The sequence below is a fragment of the Oryx dammah genome, unplaced genomic scaffold, assembly GCF_014754425.2.
Source record: "Oryx dammah isolate SB20612 unplaced genomic scaffold, SCBI_Odam_1.1 HiC_scaffold_18, whole genome shotgun sequence".
Lineage (NCBI taxonomy): Eukaryota > Metazoa > Chordata > Mammalia > Artiodactyla > Bovidae > Oryx > Oryx dammah.
In genome coordinates, this window is record NW_024070202.1 from 53,830,497 (window position 1) to 53,857,925 (window position 27,429).

The 27,429-nt window shown below is 38.1% G+C and overlaps 1 protein-coding gene across 2 annotated transcripts in view; it reads right to left on the minus strand.

Moving 5' to 3' along the window:
* Nucleotides 1-27,429, minus strand: part of MDFIC (MyoD family inhibitor domain containing) — a 95,995-nt gene that overhangs the window by 23,767 nt on the left and 44,799 nt on the right. For both annotated transcript variants that reach the window (XM_040260146.1, XM_040260145.1), the window contains exon 4: nucleotides 9,940-10,212. In XM_040260146.1, the coding sequence (XP_040116080.1) occupies nucleotides 9,940-10,212 (273 nt within the window). The remainder of the gene's footprint in view (nucleotides 1-9,939; nucleotides 10,213-27,429) is intronic.

A 27,429-nucleotide genomic window follows, 5' to 3' on the forward strand; every position in this document is an offset into this window, starting at 1 on the left:
TTTTGATCTTAACTTTTAGAGCTTTTGCTTGTGACAGTAATTCAGTGAAGAGTAAACCACATTAAGGTCCTCACTGGTGGGTCAATCACTAAAGAATCTGCCTGCAATACAGAAGACCCAGGTTCAATCCCTGGTTTGGAAGGATCGCCTGGAGAAGGAAATGGCAACCCACTCCAGTATTCTTGCCTGGGAAATCCCATGGACAGAGGAGCCTGGGGTGGGGGCTACAGTCCATGGGGTCACAAAGAGTCTGACATGACTTATAGCAACTAAACCACCACCACCAGACCACATTTTAAAGTTAAGCTACTGGATTCTGCAGTAATTTCCTTACTCATCTTTCCCACAGTTTTCTTCTCTTTAGCTGCGTGTTTACTTGTTTGGGCTCCCAGTAGCTCAGTTGGGAGAGAATCCACCTGCAGTGCAGGAGACCTGGGTTCGATCCCTGGGTTGGGAAGATCCCCTGGAGAAGGGAAAGGCTACCCACTCCAGTATTCTGGCCTAGAGAATTCCATGGACTGTATAGACCACGGGGTAGCAAATAGTCAGATATTATTGGGTGACTTTCACTCATTTATATTCTGTTTTACTTCCTGTCCTATACTATGTGTAAAAGTTACAATTAAATTCAATTAAGGGCCTTATCAATCTAAATTATAAGCTATTAGTTTCCATCAACTTGTGGTCTAAACACAAATCAGGAATTTGGAACTCAGATTCATAAATGTCTGCTGGGTCAGTGTCTTCCATTCAAATCCAATTAATACTTCTGGAATGAAGGAGGAGTGGGGACTTGAGTTAGATGCTTTTTGAGTAATTTTATGGGATAACTTGGTATGAAAGTGAAAGAAAGTGAAGTCAGTCATGTCTGACTCTTTGCAACCCCATGGACTGTAGCCTACCAGGCTCCTCTGTCCATGGGATTTTCCAGGCAAGAATACTGGAGTGGGTTGCCATTTCCTTCTCCAGGGGATCTTCACAACCCAGGGATTGAATCTGGGTCTCCCGCATTGTGGGCAGATGCTCTACCATCTGAGCCACCAGGAAAGCCCAACTTTGTATGAAGACACAATTAGAAAGGAATTATCAACGATACTCCCGTAAAGAGTGGAGTCACCTACATTAACAATTCAGTAAATGCTTCTTTGGTTGCTCAATTCTCATGCTTTGATAATGGATGTGTATTTACATAATCCGAACTCTAGATTTATAATCCGAACTCTAGATCTAAATGCTAAATATCATTTCTTTAAATGATATGCTGGCTTGTCAATAAGGTTATTGTTATTACCTTCTTAAATCTTCAAACTTTCCCTCTCTCCTGGATCCTTTCCATCCAAATATAAACAAAAACCTTTTTCATCTTAAAACCTCTTTGGACATTGGCCTTTCTAGACCTATTGTTATTAATGTGTTTTATCACATTCCGCAACCCATATCATTCTGACTTCTCTACAAAAATGGCTCTTAATTAGGTCACCAAATGACATCCACATGGTTAAATTCAATAGAATCATTTCAATTCTCATCCGACTGAGGTATCACAATAGCTGGCGCAAGCTTCTCCCTTGACTCAAAGCATTTATTCCCTGGTATCCAGGACACCACCCTCTCCAGTTTGTTTCTTCTCTCACCTTTCCTATGGACTCCTCTTGGCCAGATCATCTTCCTCTTCTTTTTGCTTTCTGACCTCTCCCCTAGGCTATCTTATCAGTGCTATAGCTACACTCTGACATCACTTTTAGAGAAAAGCCTGAACTTTCTATGGCATTGTCTCCCCAGTGCTCAAGCTAAACTCACTCTCCCATTCCACCAAGCTGGCTGGCCTCCAGTGATCCCTGAGTCACTCAGTTCTCAGTCATCTGACTTTTGCTCTTAAATCTCTACTTAAGAAATCCCATCCAGATGCATGGTTTCAAATATCTCCTCTAAGAGAACTAATAGAAATTAGTGTGTTTGCTTTTAACGCCTTCTCTGAAGTTCCAGTTATATATTGCCAAATGTGCTTGGATTGTATGTCATTATTTGAAATTGCACAAGTCTACAATTCATCTCATGGTCAGCCTCAAACTATATTCAGCTATTCTTCATGATTTCCTAAATTTCAGTTCCCTTTCCGAACTAACTGAACTAGACAATGAATGACAGTCCTGATTAAAATGCATTAATCTGACTGCTACTCTAGTTCTGGGCCAGGACTCCTCGATACAATCCTGAAACCTTAAAGAAAACCTTCACTGCCCACACATCGCATGACTCTTGAGGTTGAAAATGGACTGTAATCCAGGATAAGCCTGGCTGCTGCACTTAACCTGTAACTGTTTCACCTAATGAAAACATCATCTAAACTTACCATCATCAAAACCCTGATATATTAATAGGGTTATCAGGTTATTCAGTTCTTTCCGCTTAGCCTATTATTCTTTCCACTAAGCTGGGTTTCTAAATAGCCTCTTCACTCAGCTACCCCACACCCCAATGCTTCACAGCCAACCTAGCTGTATCTCCATTGTTTTATTTCCTCCTCACCCACCTCCTGCATGAGTGCTAAGCAACCTCAAATTCTTAGAGCAGTGGTCTAAGCTTGTGTACAAAACCAAACACCAGAGGTGGAGTCCATACACAGTGGATAGTTATCTCTTCTTTCAGGTGTCAACAGGTATAAAAGAAGTGGTCTGAGATTTTTGAGGCATTTCTGTTTCAAATCTCAAATTATATACTTTAGAACCTTGTAAAATCTTTGCTTTTCACCAAATGGATGGATATAACTTACTATAGATCATAGATTACAAAGTTAACCTATTTTCCTAAACTCAAAAGGAAGTGTATTTAAATATTTACTTTCAGCCCTAAAGTAATACCACTTATAATCTGATAGATGATTTTTTAAGAACAGTTGATTTAATATTTTAATGATTTAGACTTTGACATCGTCAACTCTGATCATACCTGTTTTCCACACACACATTCACACACCCTTCTCTTTGTATTACTGTTTCAATTAGCTTGCTGGTTGAGAAAAGAAAATTATTAAAATCCTATTTTCCAATGGACTGGCAAATATTGCATCAGAAAGCAGAATTCTAAACCTTTCTCCCACACAATCATTCTGACATGGAATGGAAGGCACTGTGCCTGAGAAAACAAAACAAAATAAAACAAAACATCATGCAAGCAAATTAAGTATTTTGAGGAACACAGCAATATATCTTGCCAAAGTCACAGAAAATTTGTTTCTGGAGGCTCAGATTATAATGTTGTAGTCAGATCATGAAGTCCTATTATTATCCTTCCACTAAAGTACTAGTACTTCTAGAAGGTTTTTTTTTTTTTTTTTTTTTTTGGCCTCTTTTAGCTCAAATATTTGCACTCCCTTCAATCTCCCCATTTCATCTCCCTTGAGGATTGCAGCAATTTCCGAGATATCAACTATGACGTCTGTGAAATGTTGAAGAGTAAGTGCTTGCGTTCTCCAATTTATGCCCCTTACTTGCTTCATCATTTACTAAATAGTTATGATAAGTCAGGTACTAGGCTCTGTGCTTGAAGCCAAAAGATGGATCAAACCAAATCTTTGCCTTCAGTAAGATTACATTTTAGTGCAGAAAGAGTTAAACTCCAATCTCATTTTGTATTTGGAAGACACTGTGGGGACCCAAAAGAAGAGTAATCAGCCCAGAATTGGGGCATCAGGAGATGATGCTTGAGTTCTGAAGAAAATATGGAGAGGTCATGAAGGCGAAGTTATGAGAAATATAAGGAAGAGAAGTGGCAAAGTCAGTCAGCTATGTTGTTAAATGTGTGTGCTTGCAGTTGAAGGCACAATTTCAAGTGCAAGGAGAGAAGAGGAAGTGGTGAGGTCAAGGAAAGATATTTTTACCAGTGATTCTCAAGGAAGGAGGGGGTGGAACCTATTTGAATCACCTAGTGGGCTTTTCAAACTGACCTGCTCAATTGTGTACATCTCCTTTGAAGCCTGTGTGCCCCACCCAGACTGCCTCCCAGAGTCATGGCTGTCCTCCTCCTACTCATGATCTGATGCAGAGGGAAATACACTGAAAAGGGGAGAAAGAAGAGTCTAAACACAAGACAGAGAAGAGTCATAAAGGTAAGAAGTCAAGAGGCTAGTTTAAAGACAAGCAGAGGGTACCAGTAAAAGGGGAGAGGCCTGGGCTGAAGTCCGTCCATATATGTCCAAAGCTTTCCTGAAGAACTTGTTAGCATGCCCAATTCACCAAGTCTATAACTAATTCTTCATTTTATCTATGGTAATAGTTCATGACTAAAATACAAAAAGATCATAAAGGTGATCAGAGTACAGATGCTTACTATATAGCAGTATTCTGGGTTTATATAATTGCAACTATGGCGAGAAAAGAAATATTAATGTTTCAAAAAATATACAATGGGCATAAAATGATATCCTTCAGAGAAATCATAAGTATCTGGCTACATTAGAACAACAGGGCTTCCCAGGCTGCCTATGGACTGATCCCTTCCAGTCTCACCTCTCCTAATTTGACTCCTCAGCAGCAAAGTACTTAATGGTTCTCTGAACAAAACACCTTATTTCACAAGCCCCTTTCAGTCTTTTTGAATGCCTCTTTCAACTCCCTTACCTTCTCTTAACCTTCAGGTCTCCATCCAGGCATTACCTTGTCTAGAAAGCTGACATTGCTGACCCTTCCTTCCCTGTGTGCTCCTTCATGATGATGATGAGAACAGCAGCCAAGTACTTCATCCAGGCCAGGCTCTTTTATAACTAAAACTGAATGCAATATCAACTCAAATACTCTTCCAACCATCCTATGATACAGGTGACTAATTATATCCCTATTTTACAGTAAGCCACTGAGGGACAAAGAGGTTAAGTGACCTACTCAAGGACACATCATGGGCCAATAGTAAAGCCAATGTTTGAACTGAGCAGACTGGTTCTAGAGTTTGTGCTCTGACCACTAGGCTATGCGGCCTCTCTGATTTAAAACAAGACTGATCCTCAGTACTGCCATGCATATGATGCTCCTGACTCTTGTTTAACAGTTGTATTATGAATTGCTGGGACTAGATATGCAATTTCTCTGACTTAATCTATGTTTCAGTATGAAAGTGAAAGTGTTAGTCATGTCCAACTCTTTGTAACCCTATGGACAGTAGCCTGCCAGGCTCCTTTGTGATATTTTCCAGGCAATGATACTGGAGTGGGTTGCCATGTCCCTCTCCAGGGGATCTTCCCAATCCAGGGATTGAACCTGGGTCTCCTACACTGCAGGCAGATTTTCTTCTTCTTCTTCTTCTTTTTTTTTAAACCATTTGAGCCACAAGAGAAGCCCATTATGAAATATGTTAAATAGCAAATATTACTAAAATGTATAAAATCTCCTCAAAGTATCTTTGTTGAAACTTAGTTTTTACAAAATCATAATAGCATCATTGGCACACATGTGTTAGGATTTACGATAAGGAAAAAAATCATCTTAGAGTCTAATGAAAGCTCTTAGCAATTTGAATATTATATGATACTAAATTATACTACAATTATTTCAAAGGTCAAGAATCATAAACATGTCTTAAAAAAATCTCTACCTGGGTGATGCAATCAAGAAATTGAAGTAATGTATGTATGAATAATTATACAAACAAGTAGGAATCTACTAATTTAATAATATTCAAATAAAATGTACAGTATTTCCCCACATGGGTATTTTTCCTCTATTGCATAAAAGGAATTTTTTAAAAGAACATATTTTAAATGAATATGAGCACATATTTTACTTTCCAGTGCTAGTTTCATGGAGGTGGTTTGGAATAAAACATTGCATCACTTATTAACTCGGGGAAAACAATGAAGCTATTGTATTGGGCATGACTGTAAGTTTAAGAAAAACATTTTGACTCAGACCCAGTCAAGCTTCTTCAGGAATTTACAGTCTAGCAGGGAAGGAAAATGGACACAGAACGTAGGTATGAAAATTGTTTTCAAAATTTTAGTTGGAAGAGTTTAAAGAAGGAAAATGTATACTAATCACAAGATCCTTGCCTGACCCACAGCTGGAATGATATCAACATCCCATGTGATGTTGGAAAGGCCAGTAAATTACCTTTCCCCAGAGAACTTTAAGGCAAAATAACACAGTGGTGTCGAGGATAGACCATGGAGCCAGAATGATCTAGGTTTGAATCTCATTTCTATCATGTACTAATTGAGTTTGGTGCATTCACTTATGTCTGTGTGCCTCAGTTCTCTCATTTATAACTAGATAATTACATATAGCTCATAGAATTACAGTGCTGTTGGGAGGATTAAATGACTTCACGTGCATGAAAGTGAAGTCGCTCAGTTGTGTCCGACTCTTTGCGACCCCATGGACTATAGCCCACCAGGCTCCTCCATCCATGGGATTCTCCAGGCAAGAATACTGGAGTGGGTTGCCATTTCCTTCTCCAGGGGATCTTCCCGAACCAAGGATCGAACCCAGGTCTCCCGCATTGTAGGCAGACGCTTTACTGTCTGAGCCACCAGGGAAGTCCTTTACGTGCATGAAGCAGGTAGAAAAGTTATGTAGATTAGAACAATCTATGGTACAAATCTTCATAACTGAATCAACATAGCTTAAAAAGAGAAATCTGATGGAACCCATGTCTATTTGTCCTGAAGCCTTAAATAATCCACATTAAAGACATATGAAAAGATGTCACCAACTCACTGATGCAATTGCAAGGCTGAGTCAATTGTTACCTCTGTAGAAGCAATGGGCTCACATCATAGCAGTGTTTTCCAAACTGTCATCAAAGCACCCCTTAATGAAACACTATGAAATAGTTATACATTTAATTTCATCATCTGAACCAGAAAAATGCCTCTGGTTATCACTGTTGTTTATGAGCAGTACAAAAATCATAACCACAAACACTGTTTATCCAGAAAAAAGGCACATTGCCAGACCAGGCAAGGTTAGGCATTTTTGTGGTTTTCAGCAAATACCATTTTGCTACTTGTTTGTTTATTTTGCTGTAAGAATAGACAATCCATTTTTAATAGTATCACAAAGCAGGCCTCTTCAAGGCCTACTGTTCTCACATATAGGCCTCCAGAAATCCAAATGCTGTCTCTGTTTAACAAAACTATTTAGAGTAGCCCAGACTTGGAAGCAACCTCAGTGTCTACTGACAGATGAATGGATAAAGATGATGCTGTACATATATACAAAGGACTATTACTCAGCAATAAAAAATAAATAATGCTATAAAAAGAATGAAATTATGGTATTCACAGAAACATAAATGGACCTAGAGATTCTCATACTAAGTGAAGTCAGTCAGAAAGGGAAAGACAAATATCATATTTTTTATGATGTGGAAGCTAAGAATATGATAGAAATTAACTTTATTTACAGAATAGAAATAGACTCACAGACTTTGAAAACAAACTTACGAAGGTAGAAAGGAGGTGGGGGAAGGATAAATTAGGAAATTGGGATTAACAGATGCACACTATATAAAAACAGGTAAATAGCACACAAAACTATACTCAATATCTTGCAATATCCTATAGTAGATAAAAATGTAAAAAAGAATATGTATATGTTTAACTGAATCTCTTTGCTGTACACCTGAAACTAATACAACCCTGTAAATAAATTATATGTCAATAAACTGAAATAAATTTTTTAAATTAAAAAAAAAATTTCTGCCATTGTTTTATTCCACAGACATTAGATTTCTGCTCACCATGATTCACATATTTTATACAGCAAAAGACCTGCTCTGAGAACAAAGCAGCTCTGCTATAAAGCAAGCACACAGAATCTTGGAACTGAAACTAACTTCTTTTTCAGTTTCTAACCAAAGCATTTTCTTAATAAAAAAAAAAAAAAAAGTCCCAGAGAACAAACTTACCTTTAAAACTGAAGGCCAGAAGAAACAACAAAATTGGAGGGTACAACCTTAAATAGCAGCAAAAAGCAGGACAATGTCTATCTTTGAGAAAATATGAAATAGGACAATGGAATTTTCATCTTAACTCAAGTAATCACAAAGAAACGTACTATCAGGTTAAATTGTATAGCAAAGCAGTGAAATAAGTGGGCAGGACATTGTAAAATATACTTAGACAATTCCATTGGTGTTTGCTGTTCCTCATTCCCCTAATCCAATATGGAACAGATTTTGTGATAAGAGAAGGATTACAAGGGACTTCCCTTATCCACACCTTTATCCACGCTTATCCACAGCAGCCATAAGGATGGGTGGGTGAGAGGGGAAGAGAAACATAAGAGGGGAAAAGCAGGAAGAGGAGAGAGGGAGGGAGAGCAGAATTTTACTTCCTTTATGTACTAGTGGTTTTCCTCTTCCTTCATATGTTAGTTACAAAGCTGCATTCTTCCATTAGAAATAAATTCAGAGATGGTATTAAAAAATAAGCAAAAATATATAAAACTCCATAAGGTATTTCAAGTTGGATTGCCATGCAAATATTACCATTCTTTAAAATCAGTAAATATCAAATGGAAAATTAGAGGTTAGGAGCACAATAGGAAAAGTCAAATGTATAAAACAAGTAGATTTCAATTGCATTCAATTATTTCACCCAATCACCTAGAAGCAAAGATCCTCTAAAGAAAATTGCATTGCCTTCCCAACTCCTTAGAGAGCCAGTTTAGTTAACAGCCTACCTATGCTTCAGAGATGACCATGCAGCTTACATGTCAAACTCATTTTAAAGTGTCAATCATGTCCTTTTCAATCTAATTAGTTTGGAAAGTAGTGTCACTGACCTGGCACTATGCAGACCATTTATTATCATATCATTTGATCAACCTAACACTTTACCTCAGTTGAGTTTGAGACACCTGTAGCCAAAATGTAATATCCTTTCTCCCACTCATGACTAGTAACTCTCGATACAATTTCCTATTTACAACTCAATTTATCTCGATGAATAAGCATGGCCAACTTCACAGAAGCATCCCCAGAATTTCCTTTATTTAAAATTTCATGATAATTTAAACAGAAAGGTGAATAAGAAAAATATTTGTATTATATATATGTAATATATATATATACACACACACACACACGTGTATGTGTGTGTATAAGATTTGAGTTTTTGATGCCAATGAACTGCTAAAAGGAGAAGAGAAAGAGCAGAGGTACATGCATATATGCTGAGAGAAATTTGGGACCTTGAACTTGAGGGAAAGTGATTTTTTAAACATAAATTCATATCATTTTTATAAAAGGAGTTTGTAGGTTATAAACCCAATGCCATCAGATGGGCTTGTGTTATAATAAAGGAAAACTTTTCCTGCTTCATAGTATTTCATTAATGAGGTAATTGCTAATTCTTGAGAGGTCAGAGAATACAGCCCAGTGCCTCTAAGGGAGGATCTAGAGGGCAGACCACCATGAGCTTGGAACAAGGCAGAGTTGGGCGAGGGGCGCTGCCCTTGACAGCACTGGTAACTGGAAGATGCTAGTCAGTCAAGCAAGAGTTCACCTAGCCCTTTCTCTGTCAAGAGCATGAAAATTACCAAATTTTTGCTTTAGTTTTGCCTATTTAATAACTGAACTGCAAGAAAGAATATAAGCAGGTATCTCTGAATCAAAGATTTACATCCTGAATCAGGGACTGAAAAAATACATACAATCATATTCTACCAAAACATGGTATTCATATTTTTAAATGTGGTTTAGAAAGAAGTATAGCAGCTATATTTAAAGTTATGACTGTTCACTCCAGAAGACAATCTAAAAGCAGGATGTCAGCTGCCAATGCTTCCGTTATAGCCTGGGCTTTCCTTTGGGGAAGTTGCATTTTACCAAAATTCCTGTTTGGAGGCAAAGCAACATTCTTCATACATCTGCTTGATCAAATAATTCTTAGTGAATATGATTTTACATTTGGTCAAGTAAAACAGGCATATGCATCACACTTACCTTCAGGTGAAGAGCCCGTCTTTTGGGAGAAGACAGCATTTACTTTACTCTTCTTACTGATGTCACTGTTTACAGACAAGCTGGAGTGAATTTTTCTATGCATTTTTTGAGAAACGGGTGCTGAAAGTCTTCGATTCTCTGCAGATACGTGTTTGGCTCCATGGTGGATTCCATTGCCATTGCTCAGACTTGCGTGGCCGTTCTTTATCTTGCTTATTTCCTCCTCACTTTCCTGTGCTGCAGTTTGAAGCTGAGGCAAGCGCTGAGGTTGGGCTAAGTGAAAAAAAAAAAGAAAAACAGGAAATATTTATCCAGTTAAAAAGATGAGTATTTGGAAGTAATCAGAATCCAATCAGTAACAGACTTTCTTGGGTTTCATCCATGATCCTAATGGGGGTGGGAGAGGGACACACAAATAAAGACGAATACAGAGAAAGCATAATTACTAAAAGAGAAATGGAAAGGGGTCATCAAGAGTAACTTTATATAAGGGACACAAAAAGAAGAGGAAAAAACGGTTTCTTTTAAGTAAATTTAAGTTGGAAATCTGAAAAAGGTAATTCAAAACTCATTCAATAGCTAAGTCCCAGGTCCTATTTTGGGTGCCACAGACACTGCCATATTATCTGAGTATCCCTGATAATGATAAACTACTCAACTGCCTTTTGAGATAAAAGGAAAGGAACAAAGAATTGAAGCATCAAAGCTGGATAAGTGTGTTATATTGTTTTCTTTTTAATTCCACTTTAAATTCTGAAGAAAATCTTTTCCATATATTTTTTTAAATAAACCATTTATGGAAACTTAGGAATAGAAGAGAACTTCCTTAATCTGACAGAATATATTTATCAAAATTTAATGTCAGCCCTACAGAAGTGCTCCCATTTGGTCAGGACCAAGGAAAGAATGCCCACCTTTACCCTCTTACGTGACACTATGCTGGCAAAAGCAATGAACACTGAAAAGAAAAAACATATCTGAGTCTTGGAAAGGAAGAAACATTTTTGAGATGGATACATAATTGAATATTCCAGGGGAAATCTAAGAGACTATACAGTCTGAAAAACTAAGAATTTAGCAAGATGTATACATGATAAACCATATTAAATTCAGTGAAGTTCTATAAGGCAACAGTAAGCAACTAGCAAATATGCAAGAACTGAACTCTTTACAGAAACAAGAAAAGAAAAACAAGCCAAGAAACAAAAAAGCCTATAAGTATCTAGGAATTAAGCTAGGAAAAAGGGGGAAGAGATTCTATGGCAAAACTGACCAAACATAACTGAAAGACATTAAAAAAAAAAACTAATAAATGAAAAGATTATAAGTATGTTAATTCTGGTAATATGGTAATTATCCCCAATTTATGTAATGCAATTACCATAAAAATTCTAAAAGGCTTATTTGTGGAACTTGACAAACGGATCCAAAATTTTCTAAGAGTAGTCAAGAATCACTAAGGAAATTTTAAGGAAGAAAAAGAGGATTGTGGGATTTGACTTAGATAAAAAGTCTTATCTTGAAACTACAGTAACTAAAGTGAAAAGTGAAAGTGAAGTCACTCAGTCATGTCCTACTCTTTGTGACCCCATGGACTGTAGCCTACCAGTTCCTCCATCCATGGAATTTTCCAGGCAAGAGTACTGAGTGGGTTGCCATTTCCTTCTCCAGGGGATCTTCCCAACCCAGGGATCGAACCCAGGTCTCCCGCATTGCAGGCAGACACTTTACCATCTGAGCCACCAGGGAAACACAAATCATATAAACGGTTCATATTTATCACTCAAATCTTTTTTTTTTTTTTTTCTTTTTCGGCCACATGGCATGTGGGATTCTTGGTTCCCCAATCAGGGATTGAACCCACACCCGCTGTGAAAGTCTTGGAGTCTTAACCATTGGACCACCAGTGACTGGGCTTTCCCAGTGGCTGAGCAGGTTGCTTGCCAATGCAGGAATGGTGAGTTCAATCCCTGGGTCAGGAAGATCCACTGGAGGAGGAAATGGCGACCCACTCCAATATTCTTGCCTGCAGAATCCCATGGACAGGGATACAGTCCTTGGGGTCACAGAGTCAGATATGACTGAATACACACGCACACATGGACTGAGACAGTATAGCCTTGGTCCAGACATAGACAAAACCAATGGAACAGGAGAGCAAGTCACCAAAGTACTTGTGTATGCAAATGCAAATGCATCTATCTCTGATACAAAGAAATTTCAGATGTTTTCAATGTTTATAAATTAATTTAAAAGAAAAATATAAAATAACATGTTATTGGCATGACACCAAAAAGGGAAAACTAACTTCTTTGGACAACAAATCACAAAACAAGCACAGTGACTACTGATCATCTATGCTGCCTAGCATTTCTAAAGACCCTCATAGATTTTGATAACTTCCTCTAACTCATCCCTACATTCCTCAAGTTAGAGGGCACGTATGTAACTTACATTCTACCAAGCAGAAGCACAAACTCACATGCAGAAATACGGATGCAAGATGGCAGCCACACCCAGGTGGTGGAGCCTCTCAGCACAGACAGTAAAGGAGGCATTTGTCGATCTTGGCAGTGGGTGCAGTGTCTGGTGTCCACTTCCTAGCAGGTCAGTGGGCGAAGCATGCAGTAGTAGTAAGTTTTTTCATTAGGAAAGCACCCATTTGGTGGGCATGATCCTTGGCTGTAAAACTCCTGGGAGAGTCTATATGCTACCGATAAATATTTTCTATTTAAATTAGCTAAAATGGATTCTGGTTTTTGAGGCTCAGAGTCCTGATCTCCCCCCCAAATGTTATCTATTTACATTGGTTAAGTAATGAGTTCTTAAAGTCAACATTTATCTTGCTGGTATAGGTCCTAAGCAGAGTTATCAATCATAGAATTTCAGCAAAAAAACAACAACAGCAAAAACAATTTAGTGTCAAATTTTACGATTTTATCATTTCCTGGAATTTCAAAATACGAAGCTGCTGTTTTAATTAGTCTTTTCTGTTTAAGATTATGAACAGTTATGAAATGTTAATTAAATCTGAATACTAAGAGGTCTTTGACTTAGAAATAAGTATAGCACACAACACTGTAACAGTTACACTCAAAACTGATAATGGCTAAAATGGACTAATTATCTGTTATCTTGGGACTACCTAAGACTTCATAAATATTTTTGACAAATTAGACAGGTCTTTAGCACACATTATTTACTTCCATTCTTGTTCACATACACTATGTCTCTTGAAAAATGTCTTAACATACCAGACTATTTTATTCCTCATGAATGTACACATTGTAAGAAAAAAGTTTATTATTATTCTTTTACTTAACAAAAGCATCCTTTCATACCAAGTTTATTAATGTTAATACCCAATTTATAAAACTAATATACGAACTCTTAGAGTTAATCAGTTTTTTAGTGACAAAGGAGAATAATTATCTAAACATTTAATATTTGGGAATAGCACAGAGTAATGGCTGTAAAATTTATCAAAATGTTTTGTTTTCCTCCTGACTTCTGACACAAAGAAAAAAAGAAGAAAATGGTTACTTCTCTGCTTAGCAACTATATATGTCCTTCTCAAAGCTAAAATTGACAATCAAGGCTTGTGCCAAAGGAGATCTATTTCTTATGGGTATGCAATCATTTGATCTAGAGATTAATTTGCTGCTCCTGTAACTTCTTGTATCAACTAGAATGACATCCTAATGACTGCTATTGAACATAAAACCAGTTATGCATATGTATTTAACGGGATGCCAAAGAAGATAGTTAAACCTAATTTGGTGTTCTTTTCAGAGCTCTTTCCAGTAATCTCACCAAATAAATGGAATGTTTTGGACCACTTCTTCTCTGAAAAGAATAATTCAAGCAATTGAGAGCTGGGTTAAGTTGAAATGTCATTGACCAATGCTGTGGAGGCTTATCAATCAAAAATGCCCTGTCATATTCCATAATCCAAGATCGATTTATAATTATTATGTAACAAGCATTCCCTATAAATAAAAATAAAGGTGGTAAAAGATAATCAGGTCTTGCGACCACATTCTAAAACCGACAGATCTGACCTATTCCTACCATCAAAATTGACTATTTGCAAATTACTGTGTATGGTCAGAGTGACATTCAAACATATTCTTAATGATTTATCTACATTTCAATCTTCAAAATTATATCTATTTCTGTTGGAAGGTAAATGATGGTACATCCATTTTTGTTTCACTGCCACCTAAGTATTTTTAGTATAGTTTGTATTATGATCAATAACCAAGTATTCCCTTTTCATTCCCAATTTCTTAACATTGTGATTTTTGTCAGATGCAAGCAAATATAAGCAAATCAAAATTGGATAAAACCTAGATATATGAGTTATATTAACAGACATTCAACTTCATTGATGCTTTTTCAGAGATGTGATTTAAATCTTACAGGAAATATACAACTAAAACCAAATCAGAAACATGATTGCATTCTTGAATAAAGAACAAAAGCGTCTGACTGACTGATTAAACCATAACTACTTAGCTTTAAATAGATATTTTCCCCTTACTGAGTATAAGTTGTGTATGGCTTTAAAAAAAAAAAAAAGCACACTAATATGGGAACGACACAATGCTTCTTAAAACACAAGTGATGCCTAGGGACCCTCGCTCTCCCTTTAATGATCCACTGCTCTCATTCAGCTGTCTTTCTTTTTTCAAATCTTTACATATGTGACAGCTCTCAAAAGTAGACCATAGACCATCTGGCATTTTCAGAGGTGTAACTTGTGCAAATTCAGCTCTATTGGGAGTGCACTGCTATCTTCTGCCTGCGTTATAAAGGGACAATAGAATGGAGAACTTATGAGTTGTTTTGAATTATTCATTTTTTTGCCTGTATATTCAAGAAATTTTACAAACTCTGCATTTTGTACTACATAATCACATGCGTTAAAGGTACAAAGAAACTTTTTGACACCTCTTTTCTACAGAAAGCTGGCATTTTGTTTGATATGTGAACATTCAGCATCTGTTATATCATTCTAAACAGGATGGGTGCTTCCACAAAAGACCCCATTTTAAACTTACTCTATATGAAAGAAAAAAAAAAATGTATTCTTGAGATTCAGTAACGAATGCAATACACATCAAAATTTCAAATACCAGTTATTTGAACATTCAGCATCTCCAAACCTGGATAGCATTGGTCACCTGCTTACCATATGTGTAAAGATTTTTTAAAAAATCATTTCTCACACAATGCAGCATGATTGTAATTTTAATATCCATGATGAATAGTTACAAATGTCTTAAGAAATACTATGCTTTCTAGGTTCAAATGTTTTCAATCAGGAAGGAAACCGATAGAATTAGATCTAGTGATTTTCAATAAGAATAATAAGTATGGGAGTAATGAGTCAATAGCATGAACTTCTTTTGATAATTTAAAAAAAAACAGTGATACTGGAGCTAGTAATAACTACTTGAGACTGCAGCTGCTGGAGGAGCAATATAAAGCAACATTCTGCTATAACATATAATCTATTAGCATGTGCAAATCATCTTCAGTTGCTGGTCTCTTTACACAAGTCAGATTTAATAAAATTATAAAAGAATTCTCATGCCATTTAGTCAGTTTAAATGGCTGTTGCACATATCAAAAAAAAAAACTGAATTAAACGCTTAGGATTTAAAATTGTCAGTAACAAAATGATCAAAATAGAATACAGAGAGTAGAATGTGGAAGGGGGAAGCTGACTTGGTATAAACTGAATTTACTCTTGCTAGGGAGAGTTACAAAGCTTTTGTTGGGTACCCAATACTATGCTACTCCTTGGTCACTATGAGACAGACAAACAGACACCCACCCACACACACACACATACACATGTAGACTTTATATACACTTATAACAAAATAGCATTTTATTAAATAGACATAAAATATACATCTACATACAATAATAGGTTTAAAAGTTATTTATTTCAATCTGTACTAATATGACTAAACTATATGATTGATACTTATTGTTATAATGTAAATTTAGGCTAAAATCAACTAAAATAAATGTGCTATTAGACAACTTGAATCAGCGTGATACAAACCTTTCTCAGTGTACAGACCCAGCATTCTAAAACACAGTCTGGAAGCTCCTGGCATTTTCTACCAGGAGCTTAGTTCCCCTCCAAAGGCCTTCTGAAATTTATTTCTCTCTCAAGCTTCTAAATTTTTCATCATATCTTCTCCATCTTCATTTTATTTAATGTGTATACTAACATATTGAGATATATTTTGGAATTATAATTTTTTTAGAACTTTGACCATTTAAGAGTCCCAATTAAATCCTGTGCTTACGTGACTGGGATCTCACAGAATAGAGGGGATTGTTCTTTGATGCTCTCATGTAGATTAGTAATTTTAACAGTGATTTCTTTTTAATTATTGCAAAATAAATCATCAGATGTCAGGGATTGGAGGTACTTCTTCCCCAAAACAAAAGAATACAACTTTTAGAAGTCTGGAGAATTGAGCACTTTTCTCCATTGCACAAAGAACAGTTAGGAAGTGCTTGAACATCTTTAAGTATAGTCTAGAAGAGGGTGATTGCTAGCAGTTTCCCAGATCCATCCTCCCCATCAGTCCCGGGTATGGGGCTAACCCATTTCCCAGCATTCCTTGCAGTTTGTTTCAGCCATGTGACCATGTCTGCTCTGAAGGGCTGAAGAGAAGAATTTATTTCTGTCACTTCTAGGCCTAGACCTTACGACTTGGGTGTGTCCTCCTTATGCTTCTTTTTCCTTGCACTTGGCAGCAACCCAGCTTTGACTACGGCTGAGGGAAATACCTTAAGAGATATTGGAGAAACCAAACAGCAAGAATCCGCATGGCAGCAGAGAGAAGAGCCTCTTACTGACCTGGAATGCTCATCTCATGCTGTTACATAAGAAATAAACTTGGATTTAGCCATGGGATTAATACTGCAACTCATGATAAAACATAGCTTCTACCAACACCTGTAAAGCACGTCTACATATAATATACGTAGACTGTCCCTGGCCCCAAAGACCCAAAAGACATCATGCTTCACCAGCAAAAAAGAAGCAAAACAATCTAACAGTAGTGGAAAGACCACTGCCGAATCCACAGACTCTGGTGGATCTTAGAAAGCAACTGCTCAACTTTATAGGGTAGGAGCCAGTTATCACCGAGGGATAATCGTGCATATTGTGATTCTGTAGAAAAATTATCCCAGCTTTACTCCACCACTCTGCTGCTGCTGCTGCTAAGTCGCTTCAGTCGTGTCCGACTCTGTGTGACCCCATAGACAGCAGCCCACCAGGCTCCCCTGTCCCTGGGATTCTCCAGGCAAGAACACTGGAGTGCGTTGCCATTTCCTCTAGCACAGTGATACAACTCTGTCAAATTGTACCTTTACCATGGCTGGAAGGAAATCCAGCAGGGTGACCAACCATCCCAGCTTGATCAGGACTTAAGGGGGTGCTGGGAGGCAGAACTAATGGTTTTATAACTGGGACAGTCCCAGGCAAACTGGGACCAGTCGGTCACCTTAATATCAGGAGCAATTTGTACACAAGTATTTTCTTCAGCAAGATACTGGCAACAACAGATAGTGGGAAGTGTGTACACTTTGACAAACAAGACCCACTAAGGTTTGAATTACGGAGCCAGTACTTCCTGGTTCTCTGAGCTTGAGAAAATTACTGCATCCCTCTGGGCAGTAGGATATTCATTGGCAAAATGAGAGGAGATGATAGATCTCATGGACCTAGAAGGGTTTATCTTCCCACTTCCACCCCACTGATCTCTCCCTCCTTACTCTCCCCTACTTAACCCCCACCCCATTTGATTCTGATTTATTAGTTGGCTTTTATTTTTTATTGTGTTACCAGATGCTTTCCTCCCTTATAAGTCAACCCCAAACCTTCTTGTAAATAAGCAGATTTCAAACAAATATACAGAGAAATAAATTTAAAAAAAATACCTTTAACAAAAGTGATCTACATTTTCTTTTTAATATCTTAATGTATTACAGAAAAGTCCCCAGGGAGTACACCAAAGAATAATACAAATCTTTATTACATCACCTCCAAGTGGAGCTTTTGTTGCATCATGTTTTTATCCTCAAACGGATGACAAATTTGGCTTCACTTTATGCCAGCCTTTGAATATCATAGTTTTTACTTAACTTACCTGGATAAGAGGAGCCCACCATCCATACATTTGAGAATAGACTATTTTCAGTTTAAGTTAGCAGGTTTCTTTATGGATTGCTATCTGCAAGCTTCATTTATATATTAAAAGAACATATTGTCCACCTATATAATCCCATTGTGAAGATGGGGCCTCTAGTTGCTGTGGTCTCCTTTGTTCTCTGACTCAATAGGTATTTTCCATCATTTGATTTAACTGATAAAGTGACCTCTGCTTATAAGTATTTATAATTCCATGTGTGTGTGCTAATCGCTCAGTTGTGTCCGACTCTTGCAACCCCATGGACTGTCGCTTGCCAGGCTCCTCTGTCCATAGGGATTCTCCAAGCAAGAACACTGCAGTGGGTTGCCATTTCCTTCTCCAGTTATAACTGTATAGTAAACATCTACATAAATATGTGTTAATGTTTTACAGAGAATAAATAGCCTAAACAGTGCTTTCTATATGCCTGAAAATACATTAATAAAAAGATAGCACAATCCAAAAATCTATTTTACATAAGGAAATGGCAGACCACTCCAGTATTCTTGCCTGGAGAATCCCATGGACAAAAGAGCCTGGTGGGCTACAGTCCATGGGGTTGCAAAGAGTCGGACATGACTGACTGACTAATACATACACACACATATACATATACATGGAATATGTTCAGGTATACAAAGGCATTCCCTTTGTGTATTTTATTTTAAGATCAATTAGTGGGCAAGCAGAAGTTTGAAAAGTCCTACTGTTATCATGCTATGTTTCAACAAACAAGTTTTTTTCTCAAAATTCTCAAAACAATAGCAAGTTAGGAAGTATCAGGTAGTTACACCTCACTTCAAAACTCATACCATTAATTAAACATTTTATTGACCTTGCTAGTTTCACCATGAGGCTTATAGGGAAAGATTTTTAAAACTATTATTTGTTTTTAGATGTAATCACTTTAAAATCACCGGATTTTCTATCACAAAGGGATAGAACATATCAAATATTATCTTTTCAAATAACATATCTAAGACACTTAGCCCAGTTAGCATTTACAAGCATTAGGCAGCATATATAAAAGTAAAATTAGAGTGGATGGCACCTAAAAAAGCATATACTGAAAATCCCAAATATCTGAAATTTTCAGATTCATCCAGAGTCTTTACATACCAATTGCAGCTTTGAAGGACCACAAAGCATATAAGAAGACATCCCATTAAGAAGCATGCAATACTCTTAGGTTTCAACTTAACATACACATTGAGATATCTAGATAGGTGCAGAAGTGCTTGCTGGCATAGGTCCTAGACCCAGTCTGCTACTGGGTGCATTTAGCCCCCCTCCATGTGATAAGGGAGAGGATACAATGATTAGATAGCATCACTGACTCAATGGATATGAATCTGAGCAAACACTAGGAGATAGTTGATGACCGAGGAACCTGGCATGCTACAGTCCATGAGGACACAACTTAGTAACTGAACAACAACAGATATGATAAGGCTCTCTGGTAAGGTACAATACAAGTCAAAAATCCTAAGATGGAGGACTCTGACCTAATATAAAAACCTGCATCAAGAGTAGCATCAACTGCTAATTGGCAATTACCAAGAGCATTGCCAAAGACGGAACAGCAATGGCATTTGCCACCTGCCTCTAGGGAGACTGAAGCCTGTGCTGCTATTGCCATTGAACTTCAACAACCCCTGAAGGAGTTCAGGGTGGAATGAGGTGCTCTGAAAATACATACCCATCTGACTGCAGAGTTCCAAAGAATAGCAAGGAGAGATAAGAAAGCCTTCTTCAGGGATCAATGAAAAGAAATAGAGGAAAACAATAGAATGGGAAAGACTAGAGATCTCTTCAAGAAAATTAGAGATACCAAGGGAACATTTCATACATAGATGGACTCAATAAAGGACAGAAATGGTATGGACCTAACAGAAGCAGAAGATATTAAGAGGTGGCAAGAAAACACAGAAGAACTATACAAAAAATATCTACATTACCCAGATAACCATGATGGTGTGATCACTCACCTTGAGCCAGACATCCCGGAATGTGAAAGCAAGTGGGCTTTAGGAAGCATCACTACGAATGATGCTAGAGGAGGTGATGGAATTCCAGTTGAGCTTTTTCAAATCCTAAAAGATGATGCTCTTGCGACCCCATGGACTGTAGCCTGCCAGGCTCCTCTGTCCATTGGATTTCCCAGGCAAGAATAATGGAGTGGGATGTCATTTCCTTCTCCAGGGAATCTTACCGACCAAGGGATTGAACCCAGGTTTCCTGTATAGCAGGCAGATTGTTTACCAACTGAGCTACAAGGGAAGCCCGCTTAGTAGGCCAGTAAATTTGGAAAACTCAGCAGTGGCCAAGGACTGGAAAAGGTCAGTTTTCATTCTAATCCCAAAGAAAGGCAATGTGAAAGAATGCTCAAACTGTCACACAATTGCACTCATCTCACACGCTAGTAAAGTAATACTCAAAATTCTCCAAGCCAGACTTCAACAGTATGTGAACCATGAACTTCCAGATGTTCAAGCATGATTTAGAAAAGGCAGAGGAACCAGAGATCAAATTGCCAACATCTGCTGGATAATAGAAAAAGCAAGAACTAGAGTTTCAGAAAAATATCTACTTCTGCTTTATTGAGTACTCTAAAGCCTTTGACTGTGTGGATCACAACAAACTGGAAAATTCATAAAGAGATGGAATACCAGACAACCTTACCTGCCTCCTGAGAAACCTGATTGGAGGTCAAGAAGCAACACATAGAACCAGACATGGAACAACGAATGGCCTGGTTCAAGATTGGGAAAGGGGTATCTGAAGGCTGTATATTGTCACCCTGTTTATTTAACTTATATGCAGAGTATATCATGCAAAATGCCAGACAAAACACGCTGGATGCAGCACAAGCTGAAATCAAGATTGCCAGGAGAAATATTAATAACCTCAGATATGCAGATGACACCACCTGTATGGCAGAAAGCGAAGAAGAACTAAAAAGCCTCTTGATGAAAGTGAAAGAGGAGAGTGAAAAAGCTGGCTAAAGACTCAACAAAAACTATTTTGTTAGTCATGAGGATCTGATGTCACCATGATCTAAATCAAATTCCTTATGATTATATGCAGTGGAAGTGACAAATAAATTGAAGGGATTAGATCTGAAAGACAGAGCTCCTGAAGAACTCTGTAAGGAGGTTTGTAACATTGTACAGGAGGCAGTGAGTGATCAAAACCATCCCCAAAGGGGGGAAAAATTGTGAAAAGGCAAAATGGTTGTCTGAGGAGGCCTTATAAATAGCTGAGAAAAGAAGTGAAAGGCAAAGGAGAAAAGACACACCCATCTGAATGCAGAGTTCCAAAGATTAGCAAAAGAAAGCGTGCCTTAGTGATCAATGCAAAGAAATAGAGGAAAACAATAGAATGGGAAAGGCTAGAGATCTCTTCAAGAAAATCAGAGATACCAAGGGAACATTTCATGCAAAGATGGGCATAATAAAGGACAGAAATGGTCTGGACCTAACAGAAGCAGAAGATATTAAGAAGAGGTGGCAAGAATACATAGAAGAACTATACAAAAAAGATCTTAATGACCTGGATAAACATGATGGCGTGATCAATCACTTAGAGCCAGACACTCTGAAGTGTGAAGTCAAGTGGGCCATAGAACACATCACTAGGAACAAAGCTAGTAGAAGTGATGGAATTCCAGGTGAGCTATATCAAATCCTAAAAGATGATGCTGTTAAAGTGCTACACTCAATATGCCAGCAAATTCGGAAAACTCAGAAGTGGCCACAGGACTGGAAGAGGTCAGTTCTCATTCCAATCCCAAAGAAAGGCAATGCCAAAGAATGTTCAAACTACCGTACAACTGCACTCATTTCACATGCTAGCAAGACCATGCTCAAAATACCCCAAGCTAGGCTTCAAGTACGTGAACCATGAACTTCCAGATGTACAAGCTGGATTTATAAAGGCAGAGGATCCAGAGATCAAATTGCCAACATCTGTTGGATCATTAGAAAAGCAAGAGAATTCCATAGAAATATCTACTTCTGCTTTATCGACTACTCTAAAGCCTTTGACTGTGTGGAACACAACAACAAACTGGAAAATTCTTAAAGAGAATGGAATACCAGATCACTTCACCTGCCTCCTGAGAATCCTGTATGTAAGTCAAGAAGAAACAGTTAGAAGCAGACATGGAATGATGGCCTGGTTCAAAATTGGGAAAGGGGTACATCAAGGCTGTATATTGTCACTCTGCTTATTTAACTTTTTATTCAGCTTATATCATGTAAAATGCCGGCCTGCATGAAGCACAAGCTGTAATAAGGCTGGCAGGAGAAATATCGATAACCTCATATATGCAGATGATACCACTTTAATGGCAGAAAGAGAAGAGGAACTAAACAGCCTCTTGATGAGGTTGAAAGAGGAGAGTGAAAAAGCTGGTTTAAAACTCAACATTCAAAAAAACGAAGATCATGGCATTCAGTCTCATCACTTAATGGCAAATAATTGAGAAAACAATGGAAACAGTGACAGACTTTATTTTCTTGGGCTCCAAAATCATTGCAGACGGTGACTGCAGCCATGAAATTAAAACACACTTGTTTCTTGGAAGAAAAACTATGACAAACCTAGACAGTGTATTAAAAAGCAGAGACATTGCTTTGCTGACAAAGATTTGCATAGTCAAATATATGGTTTTTCCAGGTTTCATGTAAGAATATAAGAGGGGGACCATAAAGAAAGCTGAGCTCTGAAGAATTGATACTTTTGAACTGTGGTGCTGGAGAAGACTCTTGAGAGTCCCTTGGGCTGCAAGGAGATCAAACCAGTCAATCCTAATGAAAATCAGTCCTTAATATTCACTGGAAAGACTGATGCTGAGGCTGAAACTCCAATACTTTGGCTACATGATGGGAAGAGCTGACTCATTGGAAAAGACCCTGATGCTGGGAAAGACTGAAGGCAGGAGGAGAAGGGACCAACAGAGGATGAGGTTGGATGGCATCACTGACTCAATGGAAATGAGTTTGAGCAAACTCAGGGAGATGGTGAAGGACAGGGAAGCCTGGTGTGCTGCAGTCCATGGGGTCAGAAAGAGTCTGACACACTGAGCAACTGAACAACCATCCTAGCTGGAATGTCAGTAGTCAGTATGAAACAGTAGCAAAATGGCTAGTTAAAAAAAGCAGTCTGCAGTCCTTGGGACACAGAGTACATGCAAAAGGAAGGCTGGAGCTTTAGGGGACTTGCAGAAATCTACCCATATATTGGTATTTTGGAGTTCTCCTGGCTTTTGGTAGCTGCTGAAGAAAACAACAAACTCCAACTAACTGGTCAACATGAAAGTCAACTAGAAAAAGCAGACAGTTTTATTTAAGAAAGCTTTTTTACCTGCAAGCAATACAGCCAAACCCAGCAACACACAAACAAATCAGGTATCCTATAAATCGAAACAGACACTCCCTTCAATAGAGACAAATTTCAAAAAGTCTTCCTTGCCTGAGTGCAAGCTTTGGTGAATAGAACAAGGGCTAGATTTCAGCCCTCACTTGCCTTTGTGCAACTCACAGATATAAAAACATAAGAAACAGTCCTAGTAGCCAGTAATGGTTAGACTGCTGAAGTTCAGATCTCTTATCTGAATTTCAGCAGCCATATTATTTGTTCCAGTCTGAATGCAGGGTGCTGATCAGGTAAATGTGACGTGCTGGAAAATGAAAGGAGGGGATATTAGGGAGGTGCAGCAGTGGCAGGAGCCTGACCCTCCAGGCTCTCTCAAGTGTCTCTCCCTCATACTCGGTAGTTCCCATGACTCATTCCCAAGGGATACAAGCTGGGGAAGGAGCCTGAGGAAGCATATGACCTGAGTCAAGCTTCACCACCCACAGAAGAGCAAGTGCCAGGAAGCCATTAAATCAAGACTAAAGGAAACAGAGGGATCCCTGAATCCTGAAACAAAAGTGGCAAGTCAAGGAACCAGAGTCAAACTATTTGACACATAACTTTTATACCAGTTATCAGAAAAAAAAGCATGCCACAACCACCTCCAAAGGAAAAACAGGTGGGGGGTGGGGGTGGAGGGGTATATTCATAAGCAACTAACAAAGATCTTAAAGAACTTATATAGCTAAGGAAAAAAAAATCCTAGTCCAGCAAATAAAGAATTGTGACTGTTCCTACCAACAAAAAGAACTGCTAAGGCCCCTGCAAGGGAATCCTCCCCAAAGCCCTTCTCAGAGACGGCCATGAAGGACACTCAATAAGGGAAAACTTCTTAGCAGATAATCCTCAGGTAAACACATCCACTGGGCACAGAAGCCAGGCCAAGTTTAGGGAAGAAACTTAACAAAGATGCCTATGATAGTCCTGGGCGTCCCAGATGGTGCTAGTGGTAAAGAACCTACCTGCCAGTGAAGGAGACCTAAGAGACCTGGGTTCGATCCCTGGGTCAGGAACATCCCCTGGAGAAGGAAAGTGGCGACCCACTCCAGTATTCTTGCCTAGAGAATTCCATGGACAGAGAAGCCTGTGGGCTACAGCCCATAGGGTCGCAAAGAGTCGGACATGACTGAAGCAACTTAGAATGCACACGGTAGTCCTGGCCACAGCATCTTCCGGACTATCCTGCACCAGGGTGATATGGAGACTCTCTAGACCAATCCTGTACTTGAGTTTACAGAGCAGCTATCCTATACTTCCTATACAATCAGCTATGTTTCAGGCCATAATTTCCAAGAATATGAGGCACTACACCCAGATTTGTTTGAGATCAGATTTCGTGATCATTTTAGAGGAGGAATAAAGATCACCCAGAAGTCTGTGGAATAATGACCAAATGACACTAGCTCTAGAGTATCATAGGAATGTGACTTGTTTCTCATTAGGGACAGGCAGAGTACACAGTTTGTTCAAAAGAAGACAGGATCTCATTAGGTAGGAATATTTTGAAATGATATGCAGGGAACAAAATGGATCTGTGTAGACACACAAGAGAAATGGGTGCCAGTCAGCTAGGGACTGGACCATCGTAGATAACCTATTCTTGGTCCACCCAACATCATCCCCTTTATTCTGGTGGTTGTGTAGGTAATAATGAGAACAGGACCTTCATTTGCTGACAAGAGCCCTTCTAAAATTAGTATTTTCAGTTACATGGGTTTTGCACGCAGAGCTTGACAACTTTAGGCATTTGCTGACTTGCCTTTGATTACATAGCAAGTGCCTTAAGGACAAGATTCTGTCTTCTCAGAGTTCCATCAACCTTATCAGGTGCATACCAGCTGACAAAAAGCCTTGTACAATGTTCAGCACCCAGTGGACACCCAGTGAAAATTAACTGATGATGATAAATTATACTAGCTTTTAAGCTGTCACTTGATCCCAGTGTATAACAACCTTCCTGAATAAATCAAGCAACAGTTTGGTATTCAGTACCATTATAAACTTCTTCCTTCACCTTCACGAGTCTAGGGAATTGCTGTAAAAGCATAATATGAGGATGGTGACGCTATAGGAAGAATTCAAGAAACCCAGTCTGTTACAAGGGAATTAAAGATTCAGTTACAGATATCAAACTATGCATAGGGAAATACATCAAAAATACTAGTCAAGTGACCTTTTTGAAAACAGCCTAGGAAAAGTCAGTATACCAAATTATAGAGCTTAAAGTTTTTCCTCCTCCCTATAATAAAAGTAAATCCAACTTAATGTACAAGTAAAATTGGTTTCTCCTTGAGATTTCAGAAGTGGCAATGCAAATTAAGTTTCAGTTAGGAGATATAGAATCAGAGAAAACTATGTATTGCTAACTGAACATTTAAAAAGTCAGCTTATTTTCAGTAGTTTATACAAGAGAAATCAGAAGAAAAGTTTAAATTCTGTCATTATGAATTCCCCAGAGCTTTAACAGAACACATAACAGTTAAACTTCATTGGTGGGTATTTGTTATTAGGATGGCTTTTCATTCTTCAATAAATTTCTTTAAGATATGACTCAAGACAAGGAAACCTTTGTACTTTACTTCAAAGAACAGCTCTCATTACGGATGATGCTGTCTCTGACATAATCTGAAAAACAGGTCTCCAAGCAAAGTTCTCAGAATTGACTCTAAGACTAGGATGGTCCTAACTGTCATGTCCAGCCCCAATAGGAGATCTTGTATTTCCTCCATAAAGAATAAAAGAGCTGCTTATCCCAGAAATGAACAACAGTTTCAGAAAAATGGTGTAATAAAATTTTCCAAGACTGTATAGGAAGATTCACAAATATACATTTAAAATTCTCATATGTGAACAATGTATTATAAACTTAACATAATGGACAGATTTCAATAGAAAAATGCATAAGTGAAAATAACACTATTTTCTCATTATCTTGTCTTCTCCTAAGATGAAATCTCTCTCCCTACCTCCTTACAAGGCTGCTTTAAATTTTTGGAGCCTGATTGGTAGAATGTGAATTTTAGATTCTTGCCTTCACCAACATATCAAGATAATTTTAACTTCTGTGACAATAAAATGTTACCCAAACATAAGCATCAGGAAATGACTTAAACACAAAGGAACGAGCTCATTAACCACATTTGAAGATGAGTATGATTGAGACCGTTTATGCAAACATTTCTTCCTCTAATTTTGCCATTAAAACACACAAACTTCATCAAGGTACCTTTGGCTACATACTAAATTAAATATATTATTGAAAAATATTTGTTGAGTACACACTCTTGTGCCAGCCATTGTGCTAGGCATAAGGGATTTACAGTGAACAAAACTTTCAAAGACCTTGCCTTCACAGAGCTTTCAGATAGGTACTATTTAACATAACAAGAAACCCAAAGATAGGACAGCTCTAGTATCATTAATTCCACAGGTTCTATATTTTCACTGCCATCCTTGGCATGTCTACTTTCCCATCTGACTTTTCCCCACATAGTTACAAACTCCTTGACAAAACTGCAGACACCACACTGAGAGATGATGACAGTCCTTGAAAAAAAGAGGGAGCTCATTCCAACTGTCTCTTTTAAGAATACAAAAATGCCATTCCCAGAAGTCCTCCCGGAGATATCTTCCAGTTTCATTGGTCAGCAATGTCCCATGCTGACCCCAAACTGCCCTCCTGTCTGCTTCCAGAGCAAAATTTGTTAAAGGTCTGCTCTCTCCACCAGATAGGAGGCTCCTCTGTAGGAAGAAGCATGTCACTCATCCACTTGTATAGTCCCTCAATGAGCATTTATTAAGTGCCCACCACTTCCTAATATCTGCTCCAGCACTTAGAAAGTGG